A 23,970-nucleotide genomic window follows, 5' to 3' on the forward strand; every position below is an offset into this window, starting at 1 on the left:
AGTGCCCGCATTGTCGTAGCCTCCCCTTTTCCTTTCCACTCGCCTTGAGGGGTCGTTCTGCAGTTGGTCCTGGGTGCACAGGACAAGGTTTTACTGAACTCGGCCCCAGGCCTCCACTGCGTGGCCCTGACGCGTCGGCCCCGCCTGCTTTGGGTGGTGACGCGTGGCCACGCCCCCGCGTTGGCGTCACCGGCCCGGGAGCGGCGGCGGACGCTTGGCTCCCACCCCCTCCCTCACGGGTTCTCCCCTCCCCGGTGGCCGGGCTCGACCCTCGGTAAGCCGATGGCCCGGGTCCCGAGCGCGGGCTAGCGTGCCTGGGTGCCCGGCCATGGGCTGTGTCGGCTCTCGGAGCCCGGCGGGTCAGGGTAAGAGGCCGGGCACGGGCTGGGGAGTCGGGCTGCGGGTGCTCGGGCCGCGGGTGGGTTGGGGGCCTTGAGGAAGGGACTGGTGTCGGGAGGGAGGAGCCTGCAACGGGGAGGCGGGCCAGGCAAGAGGAGGGAGCGGGCTGAAGCAGGAAGGGGGCTAAACCGATTGGGGTTCGGTTCTGTGGCCTCCCTGCTTCCGGGCTCTGCAGGGTGGACTCGCGTCTCTGCGCCTTTATTCCCATCGCTGTGGGTGACAGGAGGCGCATGGCCTGGGAAAGGGCTAGTCAACCCTCTCCAGACCACGGCGACTGGCCTTGCCTGCCCACATACACTCATCCGGTTCTGCTTACACCTCTCCTTGCGGTGCTGGGAGTCGTCCTAGGCTGGGAACCTGCTTCCCCCCGCTGTGTCCCAACCCCCTTAAGCCTGCAAATGCTGGCCAAGTACCCTACCAGGTTTTCATTAAACCTTACTTCCCACTTCAGCGTCAGATGATTGATGACGGGGACTGAGGCCTCACTTTGGGCACCTGTGAGCAGCAGATCACCTCTCACAACTCTTAGTTCCCTTCCCCAACTCTCAACAACAAAAAATCACCCCACCCTGTGGAGGGAAACAGGAGCCCAGAGGGAGGCAGGCTGACCATCAGGTCCCGCTTCCTAAAACTGCTGACCCTTGCTTGGGCCTTGGTTCCCATGGATGGTACATGCTGGGGCCTGGTTTTAGTCTTGTGTATCTGAGGTTGGCCAGCTTACCTGACTCCAGTGTCATGAGTTTCTCCAAGCCTAAGGCCAGGTAGGAACTTACGCTGTTGAAGGCTAGGTTTCAGGTGGGTCCTGGGCATTCAGGGCAGGTGGTCAGTCACACAGGCCTTAGTGTGGTTGGTACTTGAGGTTCTTTGGAACTAAGACTCTAAGATTAGTACTTTCCTTCGGTTCCCATGAGGGATTATGGGATTTGTAGTCCTAAATTAACTTGATGGCTTTTGAAGCTGAGAAGCAAAAGGCTGCTCTGATCCCCTCTGGCCCTGTAAGGCTTGGAGTTCAGGAAGTCATTTCCTCCTGTGGTCAGGGGAGAGTTTGGCTGACCTCAGGATTGGCATCAAGAGCCCTGATTAGGTACGAGCTGGGGCCAGGGATAGCCTGTAACCTTATGTCTTCCTTCTGGTTGGTAGCATTTCTGAGGACCACCAGCAGGCTGAGGCTCAGGGACAGAGACGGCTGCTCCAGCTAAAGGTCAGTTGTGATATACATTGCCTGTTGGCACTGTCTAGGGGATGGGCCTCAGCTTGCTAAGCTCCACAGAGCTTGGCTGGGCCTCTGGCACTCCCACCTCCTCAAAGTCATGAGGCAGGAGTGTTCTCCTTATGTGACTAGGAACAGGTTCCAAGTGGGGAGGGGACTAGCTCAGCATCCGGAACCAAAATAGGAATAAAACTGGGAGCTGAGCCTGGAGCGGTTCTGGGCTTTTGGTTCTCTGCATCAACACAGCCAGCATGCCTATGATTTCTGTGCTGGGAAAAATGTTCCTGTGGCAGCGTGAAGGTCCTGGAGGGCGATGGACTTGTCAGACAAGTCGCAGAGGTGAGACCAGGGACCGTAGATGTAGTCTGGGAGGTAATGGGAAGCTGAGGAGTAGGGTTCTCAGGTGGCAAGAGGAAAATTACTTTGGCTTAAATATTGGGAATCAGGCTGAAAGAGGAACAACCAGGCTGGTGCCAGGCAGGACATCAGGAAACAGCCTTAGGGGACTGGGGTGAAAGTCAAAAAATCAAGGGTTTGCCAGAGAAGAGGAGTAAGGAGCTGCGTACCAGCTGAGTCTGGCAAGAGGAAAGAAAGAACCAAGAGAAGGAAGGCAGCAAGCCTGCAAAGGGTCCATGATGGTGGGGCAGAGGGAGAGGTGATGGCTTTGGAAGACTGAGGTGTGCTTTCCAAGAGGAATGGGTAGGTTGAGAAACTGGAGGAGGTTCAGAATTTATCAAAGTTTAGGTGTCATCCGAGGGTTTTGATGGCAAAATATATCCAGTGGAGGAAGGTGGCCAGGGGCTGCCACAAAATGGCCTCAGGAGCCTAAAGGTTAGGGGCAGTGGGATAGGGGCTCTCAGAGTTGTGGAGAGCAGCACCAGGTAGTTACTGATATTCTGGGAGGTGGGGGAAGCGGTTAAGGATGATATGGCAACACCGGATGAAAAGGAGGGGGGACTTGGCAGAAGTGCGGACCCAGCTGAACAGGCTTTCCCCCACTCAGTGGCCTCGGACCCCGCGTGGGCTGTGGAGTGGATCGAACTTCCTCGGGGCCTCTCTCTATCTTCCTTGGGATCCTCTCGGACCCTCCGAGGCTGGAGCCGGTCCTCTCGCCCTTCCTCCGTGGACAGCCAGGACTTGCCAGAGGTGCTGGGCCCTGGTGTTGGGAGGGGGAAAGGGGAACCGCATCCATATGAAGAGGATCTGTATCCCCCACCCCCGTCTAGCCAGCCTGTTTCTGGCTCCCTTTGCTTGCGAGCGGAGGTGCTATCCGGCCGGCAGTAAGGCCGCCCCCGCCGGTCTGCTCTGCTCGGCACCTTGCCAGCGCCAGGCAGGCTGCTTGCGCCTTCAGCGCTGACGTCAGCGCATCCCGGGCCATATCCCGGGAGACCCTGTTGCATGGTGATGGGTTGCCAGGGAAACATACACCTTTTCTCTGGGCCTGGGCCGCAGCTGCGCGGAGTGCTGGCACGGATGGTGGCGGCTAGGGGGAGTGAGGGGAGGGAGGGAGAGGAGCCAGGAAACACCCAGCAGGTGCTCCTCCTTCCAGGACTAGCCAGAGGCTACCGGCGCCACCCTGGGGGCCCTGTCAGCCAGGTACTGAAGGGGAAGGAGAGGGGGGGTGGGCCTGAGATCAAGGGACAGGTGGAGCCCCTCTGTGAGGGGTGGGAACTGATGGAGTAGAGCTAGGCAATGCCGGGGAGGAGGTCTGTACCTCTGACTTCATTCATTCGTTGAGGCAAACATTTGCCTGGGCTTGCGAAAGAGCACAGAGCCAGGTGCAGGGTGGAGGTAGGAACCCAGGCGAATTAGACTTAGGCCCTGCCACTCTGAGATCCTTCAGGAGAGATGCAAGGATAATGCAATGCAGGGGCTGGGTGGGTTTGAAGAAGACAGAGGAAACTGTAGACTGAAAACACAATAGGAGGTGGCACTGGAGTCAGGCCTTAAATGGTAGGGAGCATTTTGTCAGGCAAAGGTGGCATTCTTAGCCCAGGAAAAAGCTGGGTTTCTTTGCCTAGAGGAAGGCAGGAGGGCTGCTTGCTTACAAGGAAAGTGGAGAAGTGGGGTTTTACTGGGCAGAGGAGATCTGTGGTGGATTCCAAGCAGGCCTGGAGGGAGGCAGAGCCTCACAGAGTTCTTCAGTGCCTGGCTGTGAGCTTGCACTTCACTGGACAGTGGAGGAGCCCAGAAAAGATCTCAATAAGGGCATAAGGGCATGTTGTGACCAGTTGCACTCCAGGAACATTGTTTACATTTATACCTTGCCTTGCTCATTCAGCCTATGTATTTTGGGAGACTGCTCTGTACCAGGCACTGTGTTAACGGTGTGCAGCAGTGACTAAAAGAGACCGAATTTCTGAAAAAGCTTAAGACCAGTGAGGGAGACCCATAAGAAATAAGGAAACACACAACATAGGCCATAATTACACACATGGGATACATTGACAGAGGATGGTGGCTTGTTACAGACTACAGAGGGAGGGTGGACAAGTGGTAGGGTGGCCAGGAAAGCTTCTCTGAGGGAGTGATATTTCAGCCAAGACCCCAAAGATGAGAAAGAGCCAGCTGACATGGGAAGGGGGAAGGGGAACACTTACACAACATATGAGGCTGAGAAGATGGCATGGAGTTGGAGGAGCCTGGGGGACCACCACTGTGCTTATCTGGGCAAGGAGCACTGAGGGCTGGAGGAAGGGCCGTGGCAAAGAATGAGGGAAGTATTAGAGGCAGTTTGGAGATTCACCACTACGTCTTAACAACTGAGATGGGTAAGAAAAGGTTACGGGAGAGTTGATGGTAATGCTGAGGTTTGGAGCCAGGCTGAAGGGGAGAATGGGGGGGGGGTGATGCAAAGTATAAAGGAGGTCTGGAAGAAGAGCCAGATATGGGGAGGAGGTGTGGGGTTTGTTTTTGGTCATGCTGAGTTTGTGGTCATGCTAGGCTCTAGAAACAGCCAGAATGTGGGTCTGAAGACTGAAAGGAGGAGAGAGGCAAAAGGAAGGGGACCTGGATGCTATATGCTTCTCCCTTCCTCTTTTCTTTTCTCAAAGACCCTACTCCATGGTTCTTCCTGAACTGCTTCCCTTCTAGGAGCTGGGAAGGTGGAGGGTTGGCTGCAGTTATGCTCCTTTGGGCCAGCCTCACGTCTCCATTGCTCCCTGGGAGGACAGGGTTTGCTGATCCTGGCTTCTTATCTTACATATCCCAGGAGCCATTGGGACACATGTGCTGCCCTGGCATCTCTTCCCAGCTCCTGTATTCCCTTGATGTCTTGGGTGGGGTATGGGCATGTGGGAGGACACTGCTCTCAGAAGCAACTCACCCTCTCATACTGTCACCCAAGGTGAATGTTGGAGACACAATCGCGATGCTGCCCAAGTCCCGGAGAGCCCTAACTATCCAGGAGATTGCTGCGCTGGCCAGATCCTCCCTTCATGGTATGCACCCTCCTCCCATGCCTCTGGCCATTTGGTCCTTTACTCTCCCTTTTGCACATGTCCTTGGGGGTTGTATCCTGTGAGCTCCTGCTGCTTTCTCTGTTTTCTCCCAGCCCCCACAAAGGCACATGTGGACCCTCATTACCATCACCCTTCCATTCCCCTCCCAGATGCTCCTTGACCCATGCTCTTATGAGGTCATCTGACTCTGCCCCGCCTCTAGGTATTTCCCAGGTGGTGAAGGACCACGTGACCAAGCCCACTGCCATGGCCCAGGGTCGAGTGGCTCACCTCATTGAGTGGAAGGGCTGGAGCAAGCCAAGTGACTCGCCTGCTGCTCTGGAATCAGCCTTTTCCTCCTATTCAGATCTCAGTGAGGGTGAACAAGAGGCTCGCTTTGCAGCAGGTGAGTGACCAAAGATCAGCCACGCATTTGTCATAGGGACGCTGTCTCCCATCTCCTTGGGCCTGATGTGGGAGTTGGAATCTTTCCACATCCCTGTGTCTTCCCCTTCTTATCTCCAAGCTAAGCCCTGATCTTAGCTCACCTCTGCTAATGAATTCCATGTCCTTCCCAACAGGAGTGGCTGAGCAGTTTGCCATTGCAGAAGCCAAGCTCCGGGCATGGTCTTCAGTGGATGGTGAGGACTCCACTGATGAATCCTATGATGAGGACTTTGCTGGGGGAACTGACTCAGGTGAGGGGAAATTCTGTGCTAGTGCTGCTGTCTGGGGTGGAACTGCCTGAGAGGCCATCTGATTCAGAGCTCAGACTTTGGAAGGGGAGATCCAGGATGTCCTCAGCCCTTGGAAGGAGAACAGAGAGAGGCAGACTCTGTCTAGGCAGTCTTTGACCTTCCATGGGCAGGAGGGCTGTCCACCCTCGTAGGTGGGCAGTCAGCAGGTGGAAATGGAGTAGTTCCTTTCTCACAGGTGCTGAGCCTTCTCTGCCTGTCTGTGCAGTTGGGCCCTTCAGCGCCCCCCCCCCCCCCCCCCCCTGCAAATAAAAGCCTCAGAGACTTCACTAGCATCTTCTGTAGAGCCATGTCTCTGGGAGTGTCTTGCCTCTGAAAGTTCTCTCAAGGCAGCCTCCTGGCTGGCTGTGGCAGCACAGATGAACCATAGTGCAACAGCACAGCACCTCACAGGGCTTGGCCCCAGGCAAACAGGAAGCTTGCTGGGCCTGGACTGCCCACAGGGCTGCTGGCTCCAGCTCAGCATTCTCCTCGCATTCCAGGTTAGGGGGCCTTTCTCTCTACCACTGCTTACAGAGGGGACCCCGCAGGGCTGTGCAGCTGTGCGAGGCCTTCCTTTCATCTTCCGTTCTCAGGGCCACATGGCGGGCTTTCTCTGTAGCTTCTGGGCTTAATCCTCAAGCCACCATCTCCCCCACCCTGTTGCCTTTGAAGACTGCCTCCACACGCCCTCACCCCGCTAGCAATTAACAAGTTCTCCGAGGTGGGCAGTATGTTAGAGCAGGTTGGAGACTGCTGCTGTGGTCCAGAGGGCACTGATTTGAGTGCCTGAGACCAAGACAGACCTGACCGTAGTGTTTTTGTTTGATTGAGTTCAAGGCCTGTTTTGCCCCTGGTTCAATGATAATAACTAACATTTATTCAAGACCACTACTAGCCCATGTGGAATCTTTGTGCAGATTTGAAAAAGGTACTCATTTCTCTGGTGGGCATGGCCCCATGCCAGGGCATGTTGCTTGGTGAGCAGAGTGAGGGCTGAATTTCGGCCCTTCCTCACTGCCTTGGACAGGCTCCCCTTGTGCAGTGAACAATCTACATGGCCACTTACGGTATCCCTGAATTTATCACTTTCTCACTGTGTGCCATACTCTGTTCTCTCAGCACCCCGATAAGGTAGATATATTAGAACCCCTAATTCTCCATTAAGGAAATTGAGGCAGAGGTTAAGTGACTTGCCTAAAGTTCCCTGGCACTTACCCACGGTCCCCAGAGCTGTGTCAAGGCAGAGTGGGGAGAATGTGGCTTCCAGGTTGGCCAGTTGAGATGGAGCTAGCAGGGCTCTTTCTTTTCTCTCTCCCAACAGACATGGCTGGGCAGCTGCCCCTGGGACCTCACCTCCAGGACCTCTTCACCGGTCACCGATTTTCTCGGCCTTTGCGCCAGGGCTCCGTGGAGCCTGAGAGCGACTGCTCGCAGACCGTGTCCCCAGACACCCTGTGCTCTAGTCTGTGCAGCCTGGAGGACGGGTTGCTGGGCTCCCCGGCCCACCTGGCCTCTCAGCTGCTGGGTGAAGAGCTGCTCCTTGCCAAACTGCCCCCCAGCCGGGAAAGTGCCTTTCGCAGCCTGGGCCCATTGGAGGCCCAGGACTCGCTCTACAACTTGCCCCTCACAGAGTCCAGCCTTTCCCCCGCCGAGGAGGAGCCAGCTCCCTGCGAGGACTGCCAGCCGCTCTGCCTGCCACCACCGGTGGGCAACTGGGAACGGCAGCGGCAAGCCTCTGACGTGGCTTCTTCTGGGGTGGTGTCCTTAGATGAGGATGAGGTAGAACCGGAGGAACAGTGACGCAGATCATGCCTGGTGGTGGCATGTGCCCCCTGGCTGCTGCTGGGGGCAGAGCCTCTGTGCCCAAGTGTGAGCTCGAGGCTTCCAGCAGAGCTCCAGAGCCTAGAGGGCTCCTTGGAGCACTCACTCCTCATTGTGTGTTTTGCATGAAAGTGTCTAGAGAGGAGGCAGGGACCAGTCTGGGGGCGCATGTCCAGTCCCCACTCCTGGGGTTTGCCGGGGTTTGCCCGGGGCCCCTGGGGCATGGCTACAGCTGTGGCCGAGTGATGTCATGTTCTTAAAAAACTCTACATATTTCCTCCTCTGATGGTGTGAACCCCTGAGGGGGTGGTTATGACTGGGCTGTGTGGGACAGAATGGGAGGGAGTCTGGCCTCCCCTGCCCCCCTCTGCCTCTCTCCTCTCTGCTTCTCTCCTCACCTCTAAGTCCACATGCAGTGCTTGATAGCTCACCCCCATCTGGGGGGCCTACGGGTCGAGCCGTCCCCCAGTGCCCCTCTCCCAGCTGGGCTCGTGCTGTGCTTCACCTCTCCATGGTCTCTAAATCTTCTTTTTTCTAAAGAAAAAGAGGGGTTTTGGTCTATTCTTTCAGTTGGATCTTCTCTGGGAGGCATTGGAATGATGAAAGCATGTACCCTCCACCCTTCTGCTGACTGCCCTGAATGGGTCTGGGCCCTTTCCCTGTCCCTTGTAGGATGTGTGGGAAGGGGCCCTGTGGCTCCCAGCCCACCAGGCTGCTGCATTCATCCAGTTCTTAGGGTGCAGTTCCTGAAAGAGCAGGTGGCTCTGGTTGCTAAGAGCTGTGACTTCCATGTTCTTCCAGGGAGGGCCACCAGGGGGCCACATGGGTGGCCAGGCAGTTATCTGCTGATGCCTGAGCAGGGCTGGGAATTGTGCCAACGGGTGACAGTCATGAGGGAGTGTCTCTCCTTGGGGAGGAAAGAGGGTAGTGCCTTTCTTGGCTGGAGGAAGGGCCAAAGCCAACAGTACTGGGGGCAGCCAGGGTGTTGATGACCAAGCAGTGGAGGCCTCTGCAGATCCTGCATTCCATGGAAAGCAGGCTCTGGAGTTATGGCCACGGGGGTATAGGTTGCTACAGATTTCAGGCCTTATAGGTTTTGGCAGGTAAGAGGGCCCAAGGTAAGAACACGAGCTGATGGGCACAGGCATTCTATATATAAGTGGCTCATTAGGTGTTTATTTTGTTCTACTTGAGAATTTGTTTTATTAAATTAATATAAAAATCTTTGTAAATCTCTATATACATCTGGTCATTGGAGGTTTCAGTATAAACCCATCTTAGTTCTGCCCCTTTCCTCCTCAAAGGGGCAGTGGGGGTCCAGTGACCCCACTGCCCTCTTGCCAGGCCAGTGCCTGATCTTCCTGCCCTGGGAAGGAACACTTGCTGCTGGTGGGTGCTGGGTCAGATTCCAGGTAGGAAGAAGTGGGAGAAGCTGGTGCCCTCAGTCTGGAAAAGGGTCTGGGGCTCCAGCCTTTAGCTGTAGCTGCCTCCTGCTTCCCCAAGGCAGAAGGAACAGGAGAGCTGTAGGACCTGGGCGGACAGCCAAGGCCACCACCATCCCAGGCTGCCCGTTGAAGAATTCACTGGCACTTGTCGTCACTGTCAGAAGGGCTGCCCTCCCGGGGTAGGCCGTGGCGGGAGCGGGGCCCCCAGAGTGCATGCACTTCAGTGGTCTCTGTGTCACTGCTGCTGGTGGCACTGTCACGGAAGCTGGCGAGGGGCGGCCGGACTTTCACGCCCTGTGCAGTGACAGAGCCCTCAATAGCCTTCCGGAGCTGGAAAGGTGAGAGGGTCGCATGGAACTCCCTGTCTCGACTCCTCCCCAGCACTTCCCCCAGGTGAGCGAGACATAAGCCTCCGTGCTGTTTTGGAAGTGGAAGTGGCTTTGATGGCCACTGTCGTCTTACCTCCTTCAGAGTGACAATTCCAATGAGTCTGCCAATACTGGTGACATAAGCGTGGTCCACTCCCAGCAGTGAGAAGATGGTATGAGTCTGCAGGGTGGGGAGAAAAACACTGGACTTCATGTACATGGGGAGAGGGGCACAGGACAAAGTGTTGGGTTGGGGAAGGGATAGGAGGGAAGCCACAGCTGGTGGGGGGAGTGGGGAGGACAACCAGAGGGAAAAGAATAATGAGAATGCACAACCAACCCTCAGAAACTTGATAGTGGGAATCTTTACGTTGATGGGAAAACAGAGGAAGGATTCTTCATCCCATGTTAGGAGAATGGAGGAGAAAACAACTGTTCAAATGTGACACCTAATGACTGGCCAGGCGCCCAGCTAAGTCATACATTGGTGTTGAATTTCAGCACTGTGCTGAGAAGTATGACACCCATTCTACAGGACAGGTAGCATGAGGCTCAGTGGTGAAGTGACATTGCTCAGGGTCATCAGTAAGAAGTGGCCCTGCTGCGCCAGGCCACTTTTCGTCACACTAGAGGGAGGAAGCACTGTGCTAGTGGTCCCCGGCAGGTGTCTGAGTAGTCATGGGTCTATCCAGGAGAAAGTTCCACACACCCCTGTAGGGGTATGGGCTCTCAACTGTTCTCACCTCACCTTAGTGTGCTGGGTTGGCTGGCCATTTAAGACATCCTTTCACCCTGGCTCTGACCTTCGATCTTGGCCTGCAGCACTCTATCTCTCTCATATAGTTTGCCTTTTCTGGGGCCCAAAGCATCCCCGGTCCTTGTGAGATTTAGCTTACAGTCCAGGAGACATCTGTCTTCCCCATTCCCTGCCCATGTTTTTCTTGCTTTGGGCCCTCCCCCAAGCTTTCAAATGTAATCACCAAGGGTTCAGAAATTGTCAGCTAGTTCCCCTTGTGCTCTAAGTGGATTTTCTTGGGCCAGATGTCTTGAAAAACACTCACTGACTCAGCAGTTCCTGGAATTTTTGGCCTATCATTTATCACACTGTTTTCAGTTTACTTGTAAGCCTCTTGGCTTAATGCTTGAATCAAAATGGGCATTAATACCCCAGCTTCTTGAGTACCAGTTACTCAGAAGTCATTTTAATTGTCTTAACACACTTTAAAAATGTTTTCTTATATAGTTGCTGAATTCTTTAGGAAAGAACTTCCAGAACTTTCCTCACTTTCTCCTTCGAAGGCGTGACAGTACTTATAAAAGGAGCTAGAAGTTCAGTATTAGCATAAGCTTTTCTGTGCTCCTTTACTACCTGTGTCATAACTGTCACGTGTTTAGCAAGTCCCTTGAATCCTACATGCTACAAGTTATTTTTAATTTCCTCCTCTGATTTCATAGGAAAACATATCTTTATCATAAGATTTCCTGTTTTAATAATCCCTGGGCCTTGTCTTCTTATTTTAATAATCCATCTCATCCTCTCTCAAGGATCCTATTAAATCATTCCCCTGGATTTTCTATTACCCACAGTCCTAATCAGAGTGACCCGCTGGCAGGCTATATGCCTCTTAGGTTTGCAAACCACTTGTCCTGGGCAGTCACTAAGCCTTCCTGATATACTTCCTGAACATCCTGGCCATTCTCCCTGACTCCCTCACCATCTTCACCAGGATGGACCTGTAACATCCTAATGAATTCTGCTTTCTGCCTCCCTTTCAACCAATTCGGCTCTGCCATCCTATCAGCTTTCTCAAACTTGAGTTAGAGCCCAGACTCCCCAGAATGGTCCATAAGACACTTTCCAAGCCCACCCTAGACTGTCTTTCCAGCCTCAGATTCCACCAAGCACCCCAGTTTCCAGCCTCACATAATCATTCATCTTCTGAAAACATAATTTTTTTGCACAATTCCCTCATGATATCATCTTTTAAAGTCTCCTATTGTTCCCCTGTAAGTATAAGTAGTAATAGTAATTTCTAAAATACGTTGAATACTTACTATGTGCCAGATACTGTTTTAACTAGTTCACATGTTATCAACTCCTTTAATCCTCAGAAAACCCTATGATGTAGGTACTATGATCCCCAGTTTACAGATAAGGAAAGTGAAGCACCTAGAGACCAAGAAGTTTGACAAGTTTACACAGCGAGCTAACACGCCACAGAGTGAGGACCTGGGTTCAGCAGTGTTGGCACTCTAGCTTTCCCCACCTCCATCCATGGCTTCCCTGCAGGTGGCCTTTGAATGAAGGTGGTACTTAGCTGATACGGTGATCTCCAGTTGCACAGGTTCCTAAATAGTCTCCAGTGTATTCCTTTGACCCTGTGTTCCGTTCCTGAGCTTAATTGGGCTACTACTTATTGACTCCTCAGGCCTGCGAGGACATTTTGAATGCTAATCTTTAATGTTCTTATCACTTCTAGTTCTTTGTACTTTTGTTAGTCGGTTCCTCAAAGGCTTCTTCTCTTCCTCTGATTTTTAAGTTTGTAACAAACACATACTTTGTTCTTTTTCACTTTAATTTAATTAGACACCAGGGAGCTGATTGGAGGGCCTGCATTTCTTGGGCCTGGGAACAGTGAATTGACAGGGAGAGGGACAGTGTGGCTCTCTTAAAGAATACTGGGCCTGGGGCCAGGAAACTTAGGCTCTTGGTCTGACTGCTATAATGACTCGGGCAAGTGACCCACTCCTTGTCTCAGTTACCCTGTGTATTAAAATGGTTAAATCCATAGATTTTGGGTCAGACAATCATGGATTCCAGGTCTGGCTCTACTTCATACTAGCTGTGTGACCTTGGTCAACTAGCTTAATCTCTCTGAATCTCAATGTCCTCATCTATAACAACTGGACTATCATACTATCTTACAGTGTGGTTGTGAAGATTAAATTAAACACGTGAACGGCTTAGCCCTGCAGTGCCTGGCACATAGCAGGCACTAAAAAATGTCAGCAGCAGCATCATCTTTATGCGATGTTTGAGGACTAAGATGATGGAAAAGCTTTAGAGGTTTTAGGAAAAAAAGGCTTTATAGAAAAGCCAGATGTATTATTCTCAGGCCTGTCTCTCTCTTTTTTTTTTCTTGCAACTGCACTGCAGTTCCCCACTCAACTTTGATCTGAGGTCTTTACCCAAAAGTATGTAAGTTCCTTTAGTACTTTTTTGCTTTAAAAAAAAAAATTCTCTTTTTTTCCTCTGCCCTTCCTGCCCAGACCCCTGCTTGTCCACACTAAGCTGGCTCTTCGGCAGTTTTCCTCTAAGCTGATCGTCCCAGCTGCAGACCTTGGGAGTGCTCTCCCATGAGCCACATCCCCATGCCTCAGGGGTTTGCACATTGAATCTGACAAGTTAGCTAAAACACCTCTTGGTTTCTGCTCTAGCAGTCTGCAGGTGTGCCTGCACTCCCTGCCTTCACTTAGAAGCCTGAAGGTGCCCAGTGTTGCCGCTGCTGTCCTCCAGAGACCCCCTGCCCTCCTCTAATGTCAGCCTCACCCACCACCAATCTGTCTGCACTCAGGTTTCCTCCCCATTTCTGCAGGCTGGTTTTGCCCTTCTGATGAGCTGTCTTCCTGTGTCCTTACCAGTTTTCCTTTGGCCTACATGAAGGGAGACTTTCTGGGGTCTGACATTCCAAGCCCCCCACTGGGCGTTTCTCATCTTTGTTTATCTCTTCTCTGTGGTGTCCCAACCCCTACTTGGATGTTTGCTAGCTTGTTTGTTAGATATTCTTATCCTGCCTGTTTCTCACCCATTTTTTTCAGTGTGGGTGTATCAGCCTTGTTGAGAGCTGGCAGCCTCCCTCCCAGCTCTGACCCGAGCCTGGCCTGGCCTTCTGGCTTCCACCCAGCTTGAGCCCTGTCTTTGTTGCTGCTTTGGTCCAGAGTTCCCTGGGGGACAAGGCCGAGAAGAGGAAAAATGATGCCTGATTCCACCACAAGCAGGAGGAGGCTAAGGGGACCTGGCTCTTGGCCTCCAATCATTTGAAATAATGTGTTTGAAAAACATATCAGCACAGAGCCTACTCTCTGCTGTCCTTTTTTTCCCCACTGGCTTGAGTCCAAACTTGTGGGAGGAGGACTTAGATCCTCACCCAGTGCTCCCGAGAGCCCAGGCCAGCCCTGGGTTGCTGGCCTCACCTTGTGCAAAGAGGTCCTCTCCACCAGCTGGAAGGGGGCAGGGTCAATTTTGCAGTCACTGAAGTTGACAGGTTCATCTAGTTGCTGCTCCTCCCACTCCAGAATCTGAAGGTATGAGACCAGAAGGGTTAGGGAGATGGTGCAAATGGCGGCCCTCACCTCCCAGAAAGCTGGTCTGCCCTTTTTTCCTACCCCATGGTCCCTCCCATGGGGACAGAAGCCAAGATGATGACTGAACACATCCCAGAAGAAAGAGAGTCCAGAGTCCAGTCACACCTTACCTCCTCAGGGGTCATTTCGCTTTCCAGGTCTGAGTCGCTCTAGGAGGGAGGGAGGAAGGCTCACACCTGGGACTGAGGAAAGGGGGTGTGTCCCCGCCACTGGGGGAGGTTTACCACTTAGACCCTGGCCTGCCCTGTCTAGTGCTTCCTAAGCTGCAGAAAGAAGTGGGTACTTACTGCCAGGGAGATTCGGACCCGCTTCATCTTGCGCTTGTCGCATGATTCCGACTTCTCCAACTTTGTTAGAGCCGAACAGGAGAGAAGAGGAATTGGTGTTATAGGGAGGAGGGAGGTGAGAGGAGTGGTGGAGCTGTGAGAAGGGTGCCCTGCAGGGACAGAGCTGGCATCTAGGAGGGCAGAAGGGCAGGGAGAACGGAAGCAGGTGCTACAGAGCTAATGGAGAGGTTATCTCAGCGTCAGAGAGAGAGCTGGAAAGAAAGAGCCAGATGGAGAGGTTCCAGCCACTCACCTCCGGAGCTGCCTCGGGGGGTGGACTGCCACAGAAGAGGCTCCTGAGGGCGATGCCAGCCTGCTCCACGTTCCCTGTGTTACCAAACACAAGGCCCTAGGGCAATGTCATCTTCGAGGGGAGGGGAGGAGGGCAAGGAGAGAGGTCTCCTGGTTCTACCCCGGGTCCATTCAGGCAGCCTCTTAGCTGGGATGTGCCCCAGCCAAAAGGTGTGCAAAGACCCTGTGCAGCCTCAGAGGCTGGAGGAAGGTGCTAGTGGGTGCTTGGCTCACCTGGGGGACTCTCCCCGAGGCTCATGGAGTTGCTGGGCCCCCTCTTGAGAGCAGGCTTCAGGGGCTTGTGAGTCTCCCCTCGAGCAGCAGGGAAGCCCGAGTCCTCTGTGTTCACCTGCATGGGCAGAAGGGGCTGGTGAGTCTATGGCCCCAGGATGCCTCTAGGTCACCCTCCTGATCAGTCTCGTCGGCAGCCGTCTGTCTCGAGAGACGATGGTGTAGCTTCTTAAGAGTCTATCTGCACCACCGAGAATGGTTGTGCAGTCCAACTCGGGAGTGACACGGTATCTGTCTCCTCCCGTGTTGAATCGACATCTTGCGATGACGCTGGAGTGTCCTCTCCAGTGAAGCTGAAGCTACAGAGCCTGGGCAGGGTGATATGGAGGGTCTGCTGTTGCCCATGCTGCAGACCCCCCCTCTCTTCGCAGCTGAAGGGTCCAAGGGAAAGACGGAGTCAATACAGCTTGGTTTCAGGTGCGCCGCAGGAGTTGCCGGTGTTGACTACAATGTCAAACCGCCTTAGGGACTCCGGCTCCGGATTTTCTGTCGGGGTTTACTCCCTTAGCCTTTCCCCTGAAGAGGTATGCCGCAAGGCAGCGGAGGTTTTTTGGAGTCAGAGTTTTCCTTCTCTGATGTACCCTGACTGGAAGATCGAACCATCGACACTTAGCTCGCAGGCCGACGCTCAATCCACTGAGCCAAACCAGCCAGGATCCTGATCAGTCTACACAACAACATTTAGGAGGAAATTTATGTGACTGCTGGGCTTTCCTCTCACCTGGAAGCGGACGGAGGTCTCAGGGCTGGGGGAACTCTCCTGATCAGGTGGTGGTGGAGTCTGGGCAGCTCGACGCTCATGCATATGCTGCCGCCTGCGGGCTGGGCTCAGCTGGGCCCCCAGCAGTGCTACCACCTGTGAGCGCTCAATGGAGCCCAGGAGGATCATTGACTCTGGAATGGGCAGGTGGAAGTACTCAGGAGCTGACGGCAAGGCCCTTTCCAGAGCCCCCAGCCTTCTCATACATGCAGGGTGGGGTTTTGGACACCGGCCACACACCAGAGGGAAAGCCCTGACTGGCAAGTGCTGGTTATGCCCTTTGGGACCAAGGAGACTGGTCCTGAGCTCCTGTTCCCTCCCACTTCCTGTGCAGGGACCTGGGAAATGTTCATAGCACCCGGGGACCCTCCTGATCTCACCCGAGGATTCTACCAGGGCCAACATGCGGCCCTTGGTTCTGTGCAGTGCCAACCGCAGGTCCCGGAAGGTGCAGCTGAGGGCCACATGGGGAACATCTCGCACCATGATGTCCTCCACTCGAACCCGGTACTGTCTGGGGGCAGAGAGAGGCACTTGGTTTGTGGTCAGCATGGAGCACTACCTTCCCAGGGGGAAGGGCTAGAACTCATGGGGACAAGGGCTAAGGGCCAAGAAGTACTCCCCAACTTTGTCCAGATCAGGCAGTGCTGGCCACGACTCCCCCAGGGCATGGCCAAGGGGAGCTCTGGCCAGGAGGGAGCAAGGTGGCTGGTCTCCCAGCTTCACTGACTGAGGACCTTGCTGGAGGTGGGTGTGAAGGGGCCCTAGGACATCTTCTGCCCTCACCCACAACCCCTCGGTTGCCCGGCCCTCCGTACTGGTGGCGGCCCCAGCCCAGTTCAGGTAGGTAGGGCAGTTTCTTGATCCGGATGATGCTGTCATAGAGGGAGGGCTGTAGGCTCTGGGCAACAGCATTGGCCAGGATGACGGCGATCATGACGGGCAGGATGTGGGCGATCTGGCCTGTGAGCTCAAACACGATCACGGCCGTGGACACTGTGTGTGTCACTGCTCCTGCCAGCGCAGCCGCCCCTGGAGACAGCCACTTTTAGTCTCCTCAGGGTGTCCAGGGACCAGATGACCCTCCCCACCTTAGGACAGTCTTGTGGGTACCCTCAGGGCTGCCCAGGACAGTCCCCGGAACTGGGTTTCTGTATCTGAAGGAAGCCTGGTTTCTGCCAGCAGGGGGCACCAGAGCCCCACACCCTGTGGCCCCACCAGAGGTTTTCCAGGACAGATGGGGACCTGGAGCACTCACCCACCACTGCATAGCCCCCAGGCACAATCCTGTAGGTGCTGCTGTCTGTGTGAATCCCATCTGGGAACCAGGCAGCCATGCTTTCACCCACCAGACGCCCAAATGCTGCTCCTTCAGGGAGGGGGGTGGGAAGAGAAACAGGTAGTGGAGGGGGAGGGTGGGGGCACTAGGAAGAGAGAGGGTCAGAGGGTGGGGGAGGGGCCAGTGGGTCATTCAGTGTAGGGGACAGTCATGTGGGGGGTGGACATTGGGGCTGGGGCTGGATGAACACCCACTCCCAGGCAGAGAAGTGATGGCCAGGGGACAGCCAGAGGGTGGGAAGCGGGCAGGATGGGAGAACAGGCAACTGAGGACTCACCAATGACAAAGACAGGCATGAAGGCCCCACAGGGCACTGGGATGGTGGTGGCCAGTGCAGACATCCAGAACTGCAGGCAGGAGGCAGTTCAAACAGGCAGAGGGACCACCTGATTCCACACAGCCCCAGCTCCACCCCAAGGAGCCTTCATTGCTTGTCTGGTAATAAACCTCCCAGTTATCCCAGAACCCCCCAGAGGTGAAGGAATGAAGGACTCCAGAACAAGATGGCTTGGGTTCAAATTCTCACTTTGCCACTAGCTATGTGACGTTGGGTCACTTACAACCCCTTTATGTCTCAATGTCTCATCTTTAAAACAGGGGGACTCATAGTGCCTTTCCACAGCACTGTTGTAAGGCTTAAAAGAGTTAATATATGGGAAGTGTTGAGAATGGTGCCTATGTAAGCATTAGCTATACATCTGTAAGGAGACCCACCTTCATGAGAATGAAGATGACCAGGGTGAGGAAGACATTGGCACGCGGTGGGCTCCAGGCCTGGGACGTTCCCGCTGGCTCTAACTCCTCCACCAGGCCCTGGCGGACCCATGTCCGGTTGTCAAACAGAGTGACCAGTGTCTCTTTCTGTGAGAGCTATAGGTGAAAAGGGTGCCTCAGGCTGGGGAACAGACAGCATGAAGGGAAGGGACCCATAGGAGAGCAGGGGCTGTTGGCTTTAGAAGGGATGCCTCCCAAGGGGAAAGTGTACGTTCCTGTTCTGCCTGGAGTTACCTGTCCAGCCATGAACTGTCCCAAGCCAGGGGGGAAGGTCAGAGTGGAGATGAGCAGAGTCACCAGAGCCGGGAAGAGTAGGCGCCTAGAGATGTTAGGTTTCACAGCATCAAACATGGGTGGTGCACTTATACAGACTGGTGAGAGGCTGGGTGCCCTCATATGCCTTAGGGCTGAGGTCACAGCAGAGCCTTGGCTCTTATATAAAAGTACACAGTTCTGAGAGAAGGCCGCCTTTGCTGTTTGTGAAGTGATGGCTCCAAGGGTGATGGCCATCTGGGGTTATTATGGCTCAAACAGCTTTCTGTTGGCTCCTGCCTCCCTAAGTGGGTAGCAGTGGCAGAAAGTCCACCTCCAAGGCCTCTTTGGGACAGCTTTGAGCTGTCTCCTCCCCTTGCGCTCAGAAGCCCTAGCTGAAGGGCGCATTGTACGAGAGTGGAGAAGTTTCTGCCTCTGGCTGTTTCTTTCTGATGACTTAGACTGAAGGTCAGTGTTAGGGAAGGAAGCTGGGGTCACGTAGGAAGTTGGACAAAGGTGCCATAGGGAGCAGGTTCAGTTGGCTGCCCTTTCCCTGAAGGACATTAGTCCCAACACAAGTCACGTCTCAGACCTCCCCACTCCCAATCTTCCGGTCACAATGGAGAGAGCTGTGCTCCAGAGATAAAAATCAGAAGTACCAATTTTCAGGTAATTCACTTAAGAGCCGAAATAGTCAATCCACATACAAAACACCATTGGCTAATGTTCTCAATGGAGTGCCTATTTTTGACTGGGCTACTATATGCCAGCTCCTCTGTCATCCCATCCCCAGCCTGCTGTGACCATCACACAACCCAAAGCAGCCTAGAGAGGAGCCCAAAGCCAGCTCACTTCTTCATGAGGAAGCGGTTGATGGTTTTCTGCTTCCGCATCACCTGGACAATCTTCCGGTTCAGGTAGACAAAAAGCGCCCCCCCGAAGCCACTGGCAATACTGGAGAGGGAAGAAGCACCATTGTAAAACAGAGTCTTGCCTCTTTTACCTCCTCTTCTCTGACAGGCCCCAGCTCTCTTAGCTCCTCACCCAATGACAGCAAAGGCTGGCAGCTCCTGGAGGTCAAAGGGAAAGTCAAGCCGGAACCGGGTTTTGAAGAGAGCAGTGATGGTTTCTGAAGGGAAGGCAAAGTAGCAGAGGGAGGCAGGTGTGGCGTTGAGGGCCCCACCTGAGCCATCTCAGGGGCTCCTGGCATCCCCAGGACTCCCCTACCTTCATCCCGGTTCCAGACTGCCAAGACCCGGAAGATGAAGGCACTGAAGGTGGCAGCAAAGAAGCCCCGCCAGTAGTTCCGCACTGCGAAGAAGGTGGAGGTGACCTCAATGCTGAACAGAACACCTGTAAGGGGGCAGGGAGAGTGCCGCATGAGGCCTAGGCCTGGCCTCAGGACTCAGAGCCAGATGAGGAGAGCAAAGGAGGCCAGGCCAAGGGCAAGGCAGGGGGTTTGGCTGGCTACCTACCTCCAATAGGTGCTGCAAAGCAGCAGCCCACTCCCACGGCACAGGCAGCGGCCAGCATCTCTGTGTTCCGGGACTCATTCTGGTGAGAGTGGTGAAAAGGGGGGTCAGCCAAGCTCAGCAGCCCACCCCTCTCCTCTGTCCTTCTCCAGGGTCCCCCTTACCTCATAGATGCCCCCAAAGAGGGAGAGGAACTTGCTGAGCAGTGCAGCACACATGCTTGCGATGTGCACAAAAGGGCCCTGTGGGTGGGGGTAGGCGGTGAGTGGGGCTGGGGCACACCCTGACCCTGGCCTGGCTTCTTCCTCCACTGGGAGGCACTCTTTCATTCCCCAACCTGCAGTTACCTCTTTGCCAAGGGGCATCCCACTGCCCAGGGCACAGGTCAGCCCGATGACCTTCGCTACAAAGGTCTTGAGGGTGAGGTATTCCTTTAGCACCACACCCCGCAAAATGGTCTTCATCTCGGGGATGCCAGACCCTGGAGAGGGTACAGTCCCAGGAGAGTAATTTGATATACCCGTTTCAGGAGGTTCCACCTCTGCCCTCCCTTCCTCTCCTACTGTACCGACAGCCTGAGGAGCCAGGATCTGCGTGAATCCAGCTGAGAAAGTGATGAGGACGACAGGATAGGTGACCCAGGCCAGGTACTGGAGCAAGAGGCTGGTGTTCAAGCCCCGGGACATCCACTGCTGAGCTGTGGGGAGAGGACGTGCTGTTGGATCCTGAGGGGAACACCCAGTCCCCACCTGGCCACCTGGGACATATACTGATATGAGAGTCTGTTCCCAGGTGTATCACACAGAGCCCAGGTACAAGGGGCCCTAGCAGGAGGGCCTTCAGTGTGATGGAGATCATTGTAGGTAAGAGGGTCAGTTGGAGAGGGGAGGCAAGAAGTCATAGCCTGTGGGAGTGGCAGTGATTATGTCTAAAGATGGGCATTCAGGCTGGCCAAGTAGCCAACATACTTGGACAAGTGTGGCATGGAGGAGGCAGGTTGGTGCTTCCTAGCCCTCCCCTGTCAGCTTCTGTCCTTACCCTGCAGACAGGCAGCAATGGCATAGTCCATGGCCCAGCTGACCAGCGCCATGACGAGCCCCAGCAGGACCAGGAAGATCCAGTCTTCACCAACCCTGGACACTAGGAACTTATGACAGCGTACTGAACAGACTAGGAGTGGGGAAGGGAAGAAGGAGGAGGTTGACACCAAGTGCCCCTACCCGGCCTCCCCCACCCCCACAAAGGGAAGCTGTAATGAATGGCCTCTGTGCCCCTAGCACAGCACAGCCAGACCCCCTGCCCCAACCCAAGTCTCACTGCGGCATCTGGCACAACGACTCTGTCCATATTCCAGGAACTCTGGGAGAGATGAAGGGGAAAGCGGACCCCTCCAGGGCTCGGGCCCTCCCAGGCGGATCCGAGCAGCTTCCTCTTTGGCAAAGGCCCCAAGGTCCTGAGTATACCGGCCATACATCTGAGCAATGAGGAAGATGGGGTTAGCAGCCCTGCGTGTGAGCTGAGAGGGGATTCAGGGAGGGCCCCTGGGGTCTCAGCTCCCCTTCTCCCAGCCCCCATATTATATACCCCCTCTTGAACCCACAGGTCCCACTTTGGCTTGGTATGTGGGAACAATGCACATTGCAGACTGTGGGGACTGTCCTGGCCAGAGTGATGAGGACAGCCAAGGTACAGGGACACAGCTCTGGGGGTGGCAGAATAACAGTCCTCTTCTCACAGGCCTGAGGGGGGCGGGCACTGAGGAGGAGTGGGAGGGAATGCCCCAGAGGAGGAGAGATGGAAAAACCTAAGGCAGCCTGAAAGTGGGAAGAGGGAAGGTCAGAGACTAAGGGATGGTCAATGGCATCTGGGTAACAATAAGGGCCTCAAGGAGCTGGGGGGGCAGCTGAGTTGGGCCTAAGAGCAGGCAGGGCCTCAATCCTTATCACGTTTCTGCTGGGCCTCTGGCCTGTGACAGACTCGGCTGTACCCCTTCCACCCACCCTAATCCCCTTGTTCCTATTCTCCCCCAACACACACATTGCCAGTCCAGCTGGGAGTGGAAAGTCTCTCTGGGTGGGTGGGGAGTGCTTAGTGGCCTCAGCCCGCTCTGGAGCTGCCCTGAGTCCAGTGGTGGTTAGTGGGACAGCAGAAACTGATGGCTGGGCTGTGACTGGGGATGCTGGGGTGATGGGACGGGAGAGTTCCGAGCCCTGGCTAGACCTGCCAAGCTGGGCGTGTGTTGGGGGGTGGGGAGGAATATATTCCGGCTGCCACCCGCAGAGCTTTGAGACACAAAGGGCTCCTGTTGGGGCTGGGTGGGGGGCGGGAAGAGGGAGGGAAAGATAGAGACAGAGTGAGCGAGATAGAGAGTGGGGAAAGGGAGGCGAGGGAACCGGAGAGAGGAGGAAGAGAGGGAATAGAGGCCTGGGGAAGGAGCAGAGAGGAGAAGGGTGAAGAAGGGAGGAGGAAAGGAGAGAAAGAAAGAGTATAAAGAGGCAGACACAGTGTCAGAGTGGGAGGTGAGGCTGTGAGGGAAAGACAAAGGAATCGGGAGGGGAAGGGGGAGAGTGGAGCAGCGAGTGCCTGGGAGAGAGCTTGACCCTGAGAACTCACACCAGAGATAAAGACCAGGCGACGGGGATGGGGATGGGGCTGGTGCAACATTTCAGGGCCAGGTGCCTGGCTGCCTTGACCAAGGCCCAGTTCTTGGCTTATGCAGATGGACAGTCACCTCCCACTCCAGTGAAGGCTTCCCCCTATACCCTTGCTCTCCCCTCACCCCTGCCACCTCTCCCTGTCATCCTGTTTCATCCAGTCACTCCCTCTCTTAACTGGGCACCTCCCAGCCTCAATTACAGCCCAGGGGCTCACCCCTCCTGGAGACATTCCCTCCCTGTCTCCTTCCTGGGCAAATTCCAGGACCAGCTGTTTAAAAAGGAGCCCTTCCCTAGAGTTTGGGTCCTCCACCCCAGTGACACAAGAAGGGGTAAAAGGCTTCTTAAACACTACATTACAGTGGTGGCCATGAGTCAGCTCAGAACCCCAGGACCCCAGCTTATAATGAGGTCAAGGAACACCTCTGGGGTGAGTGGGGGCTGGATACACAGAGTAAGCATGGACCAAGGTCCCAATTTCCACACCCATTTAGACAGAGGGGTTCCTGCCAATGCTGGGTTGCCAGCCTGAAGGGGGAAGGGCTCGGTTTGGGTCTGACCATCTTTCTCCACACACTCTTGTTTCTATGTCTAGCACAGAAAATGCACTTACTGGGGACAGAGGAAAAATGTCTTGGATGGTGGAGATAGGAGTGCAGAGAGATAAAGTTCAACGGGTGTGAGCAGTGCTGGGGAGGGGTAGTGGGGTGCTGAGACTTGGGCCCAGTTGGTCAGGGGGGAGGAGCAAAGAAAACGTGGTGGCGAAGGAGGGAAAGGGAAGGACACCTGGGACAAACACCTGATCTTGTCCTCTGCAGGTCGCCAGCCTCATCCAGAAACCTGCTTGCAGCCTGTTCCTTAGCCTTCTAGTCCCTCAGGACTTCGAGCCACAGTTTCTCGAGCTCACAGGGCAGGGGCGAGTTAGGATAGGCCCCCGCTTCCAAAGGTAACCAGAAGCAGCAGCCCGGAGCGCACCCCTCTGGGCTCGGCTCGGCTTCACTTACCAGGGTCTGCTCGTATTGCAGCGCCCGCGGCTCCATCCCTTCCTCCGCCGCCGCGGCCGCCGCGGCCACTGCGGCCGCCATCTCCGCGCACAGCCCTCCGACCTCCCGCTGCGGCTCGGGCTCCGGCCTGGACTCGGCTCCCCGCCCGCAGAGCCCGCGCCGGCACCCGTCCCGTCCCCGCAGCTCGGGCGGCCGAGTGCAGAGCCTCCAGCTCGCGTCCCCTCCTCGGCGGGCGGGCCGAGGGCGGTGCCCTTGGTGCTGCTCCGCCCGCCGGCCCATCCACAGAGGCCGGCCCAGCCCGGTTGGGGTCTGCCTTGGGGACGCCTCCCAGGCTTGGGAGAGGCGGTAGGGGGCGCTTGGAACACGGCAGCCTGCGCCCCTTCTCGGCGGGGGCCGGAGGCGGAGAGGGGCGCTGGGTGCCAGAGCGGGGGCGGGTCCGCTGGCACGTGGAGGGGCGGGCCAGGTCTGCAGCTCCCCGCGCCGGAGCGGGAGAGACTGGAGACAAGTAGGGCTGGGGCCGGGGGCGGCAGAGCCGTCTAAATCAGGCTCATCAGGCCCTCACTTCTCTCTCTGGAGTAGTGCCTTCTCTTGCTTCTCCAGAGGGGCCAGCGGCTCGGAAGCGCCCCTGCTCCGTCGGGAGTGCGAAGCAAAGCTGGGGGTTGGGGGGACGACTCGGAGGGAGACACTAGATCCAGGAGAAGAGGCGATGCTTGGAGCTGAGACCCTCGGTCTTTCTCATCTCCTCCCTTCCTCCTTTACTCCCCCCGCGGGTCTCGCAGGGAAGTACACCTGGAGCGACGTGGACTTCGGGGTGTGAAGGAAGGGGGGCGGGGTGGAAGTGGTGAGGGAAAGACAGGCCGGAGGAACGGAGGTCCAGGTGCGGGCGGCGCTCCTCATGGGATGCGGGCGTGTGTGTGTGTGGGGGGGGGGCAGAGGTCGCTTCTTTCTAGCAGGGCCCAAGGTGAAACCCGAATAGCCGCTGACGTCTCGTCGCCGCGGGCGAATGGCCTGATGGGGTTCTC

General features: G+C 55.5%; 2 protein-coding genes across 8 annotated transcripts; one reads left to right on the plus strand and one right to left on the minus strand.

Annotated features, from left to right (window-relative positions):
* Positions 1 to 207: 207 nt before the first annotated feature.
* On the plus strand, positions 208 to 8,845 carry FAM131A (family with sequence similarity 131 member A). Of its 5 annotated transcripts, none has more exons than XM_090274908.1 (6): positions 208 to 365; positions 1,540 to 1,600; positions 4,956 to 5,049; positions 5,273 to 5,455; positions 5,631 to 5,747; positions 7,108 to 8,845. In XM_090274908.1, the coding sequence occupies exons 3-6, from the start codon at positions 4,980 to 4,982 to the stop codon at positions 7,584 to 7,586; spliced, it is 849 nt and encodes a 282-aa protein (XP_090131034.1). In that variant the 5' UTR covers positions 208 to 365; positions 1,540 to 1,600; positions 4,956 to 4,979; the 3' UTR covers positions 7,587 to 8,845. The 5 variants fall into 5 exon arrangements, with proteins under 5 accessions (XP_090131034.1, XP_090131026.1, XP_090131043.1 ...); XM_090274900.1 differs by lacking the exon at positions 1,540 to 1,600 and adding an exon at positions 2,613 to 2,755; XM_090274891.1 differs by lacking the exons at positions 208 to 365; positions 1,540 to 1,600 and adding exons at positions 1,641 to 1,948; positions 2,613 to 2,755.
* Positions 8,755 to 23,170, minus strand: CLCN2 (chloride voltage-gated channel 2). 3 transcript variants are annotated; one of them, XM_090274869.1, is made up of 24 exons: positions 22,949 to 23,170; positions 20,608 to 20,764; positions 20,329 to 20,460; positions 19,859 to 19,987; positions 19,638 to 19,771; positions 19,455 to 19,532; positions 19,294 to 19,372; positions 19,046 to 19,171; positions 18,863 to 18,947; positions 18,671 to 18,772; positions 17,801 to 17,885; positions 17,507 to 17,662; positions 17,070 to 17,139; positions 16,712 to 16,822; positions 16,272 to 16,485; positions 15,834 to 15,967; positions 15,415 to 15,587; positions 14,637 to 14,751; positions 14,365 to 14,438; positions 14,073 to 14,132; positions 13,896 to 13,934; positions 13,615 to 13,719; positions 9,515 to 9,601; positions 8,755 to 9,346 (listed from the first exon to the last, which is right to left on the minus strand). In XM_090274869.1, exons 1-24 carry the CDS (start codon positions 23,027 to 23,029, stop codon positions 9,188 to 9,190), a joined length of 2,685 nt encoding a protein of 894 aa, XP_090130995.1. In that variant the 5' UTR covers positions 23,030 to 23,170; the 3' UTR covers positions 8,755 to 9,187. The 3 variants fall into 3 exon arrangements, with proteins under 3 accessions (XP_090130995.1, XP_090130987.1, XP_090131004.1); XM_090274861.1 differs by having other exon boundaries at positions 8,755 to 9,382; positions 22,949 to 23,168; XM_090274878.1 differs by lacking the exon at positions 13,896 to 13,934 and having other exon boundaries at positions 8,755 to 9,382; positions 22,949 to 23,169.
* Between the last annotated feature and the right edge of the window lie 800 nt (positions 23,171 to 23,970).

The sequence above is a fragment of the Furipterus horrens genome, unplaced genomic scaffold, assembly GCF_987537825.1.
Source record: "Furipterus horrens unplaced genomic scaffold, mFurHor1.1.pri manual_scaffold_1, whole genome shotgun sequence".
NCBI classification, from domain to species: Eukaryota; Metazoa; Chordata; class Mammalia; order Chiroptera; family Furipteridae; genus Furipterus; species Furipterus horrens.

Coding starts and splice junctions, on each gene's coding strand:
- CLCN2 (XM_090274861.1), bottom strand. CDS start 23,029: ATGGCGGCCGCAGTGGCCGCGGCGGCCGCGGCGGCGGAGGAAGGGATG. Junction 15,968..16,271: donor CTGGGCTGGGGCCGCCACCA/GTACGGAGGGCC, acceptor CTCTGCCCCCAG/ACAGTACCGGGTTCGAGTGG. Junction 14,752..15,414: donor AGACCTCCGTCCGCTTCCAG/GTGAGAGGAAAG, acceptor CTGCCCATGCAG/GTGAACACAGAGGACTCGGG.
- FAM131A (XM_090274891.1), top strand. CDS start 1,861: ATGCCTATGATTTCTGTGCTGGGAAAAATGTTCCTGTGGCAGCGTGAA. Junction 5,050..5,272: donor GGCCAGATCCTCCCTTCATG/GTATGCACCCTC, acceptor CCCCGCCTCTAG/GTATTTCCCAGGTGGTGAAG. Junction 5,748..7,107: donor TGCTGGGGGAACTGACTCAG/GTGAGGGGAAAT, acceptor CTCTCCCAACAG/ACATGGCTGGGCAGCTGCCC.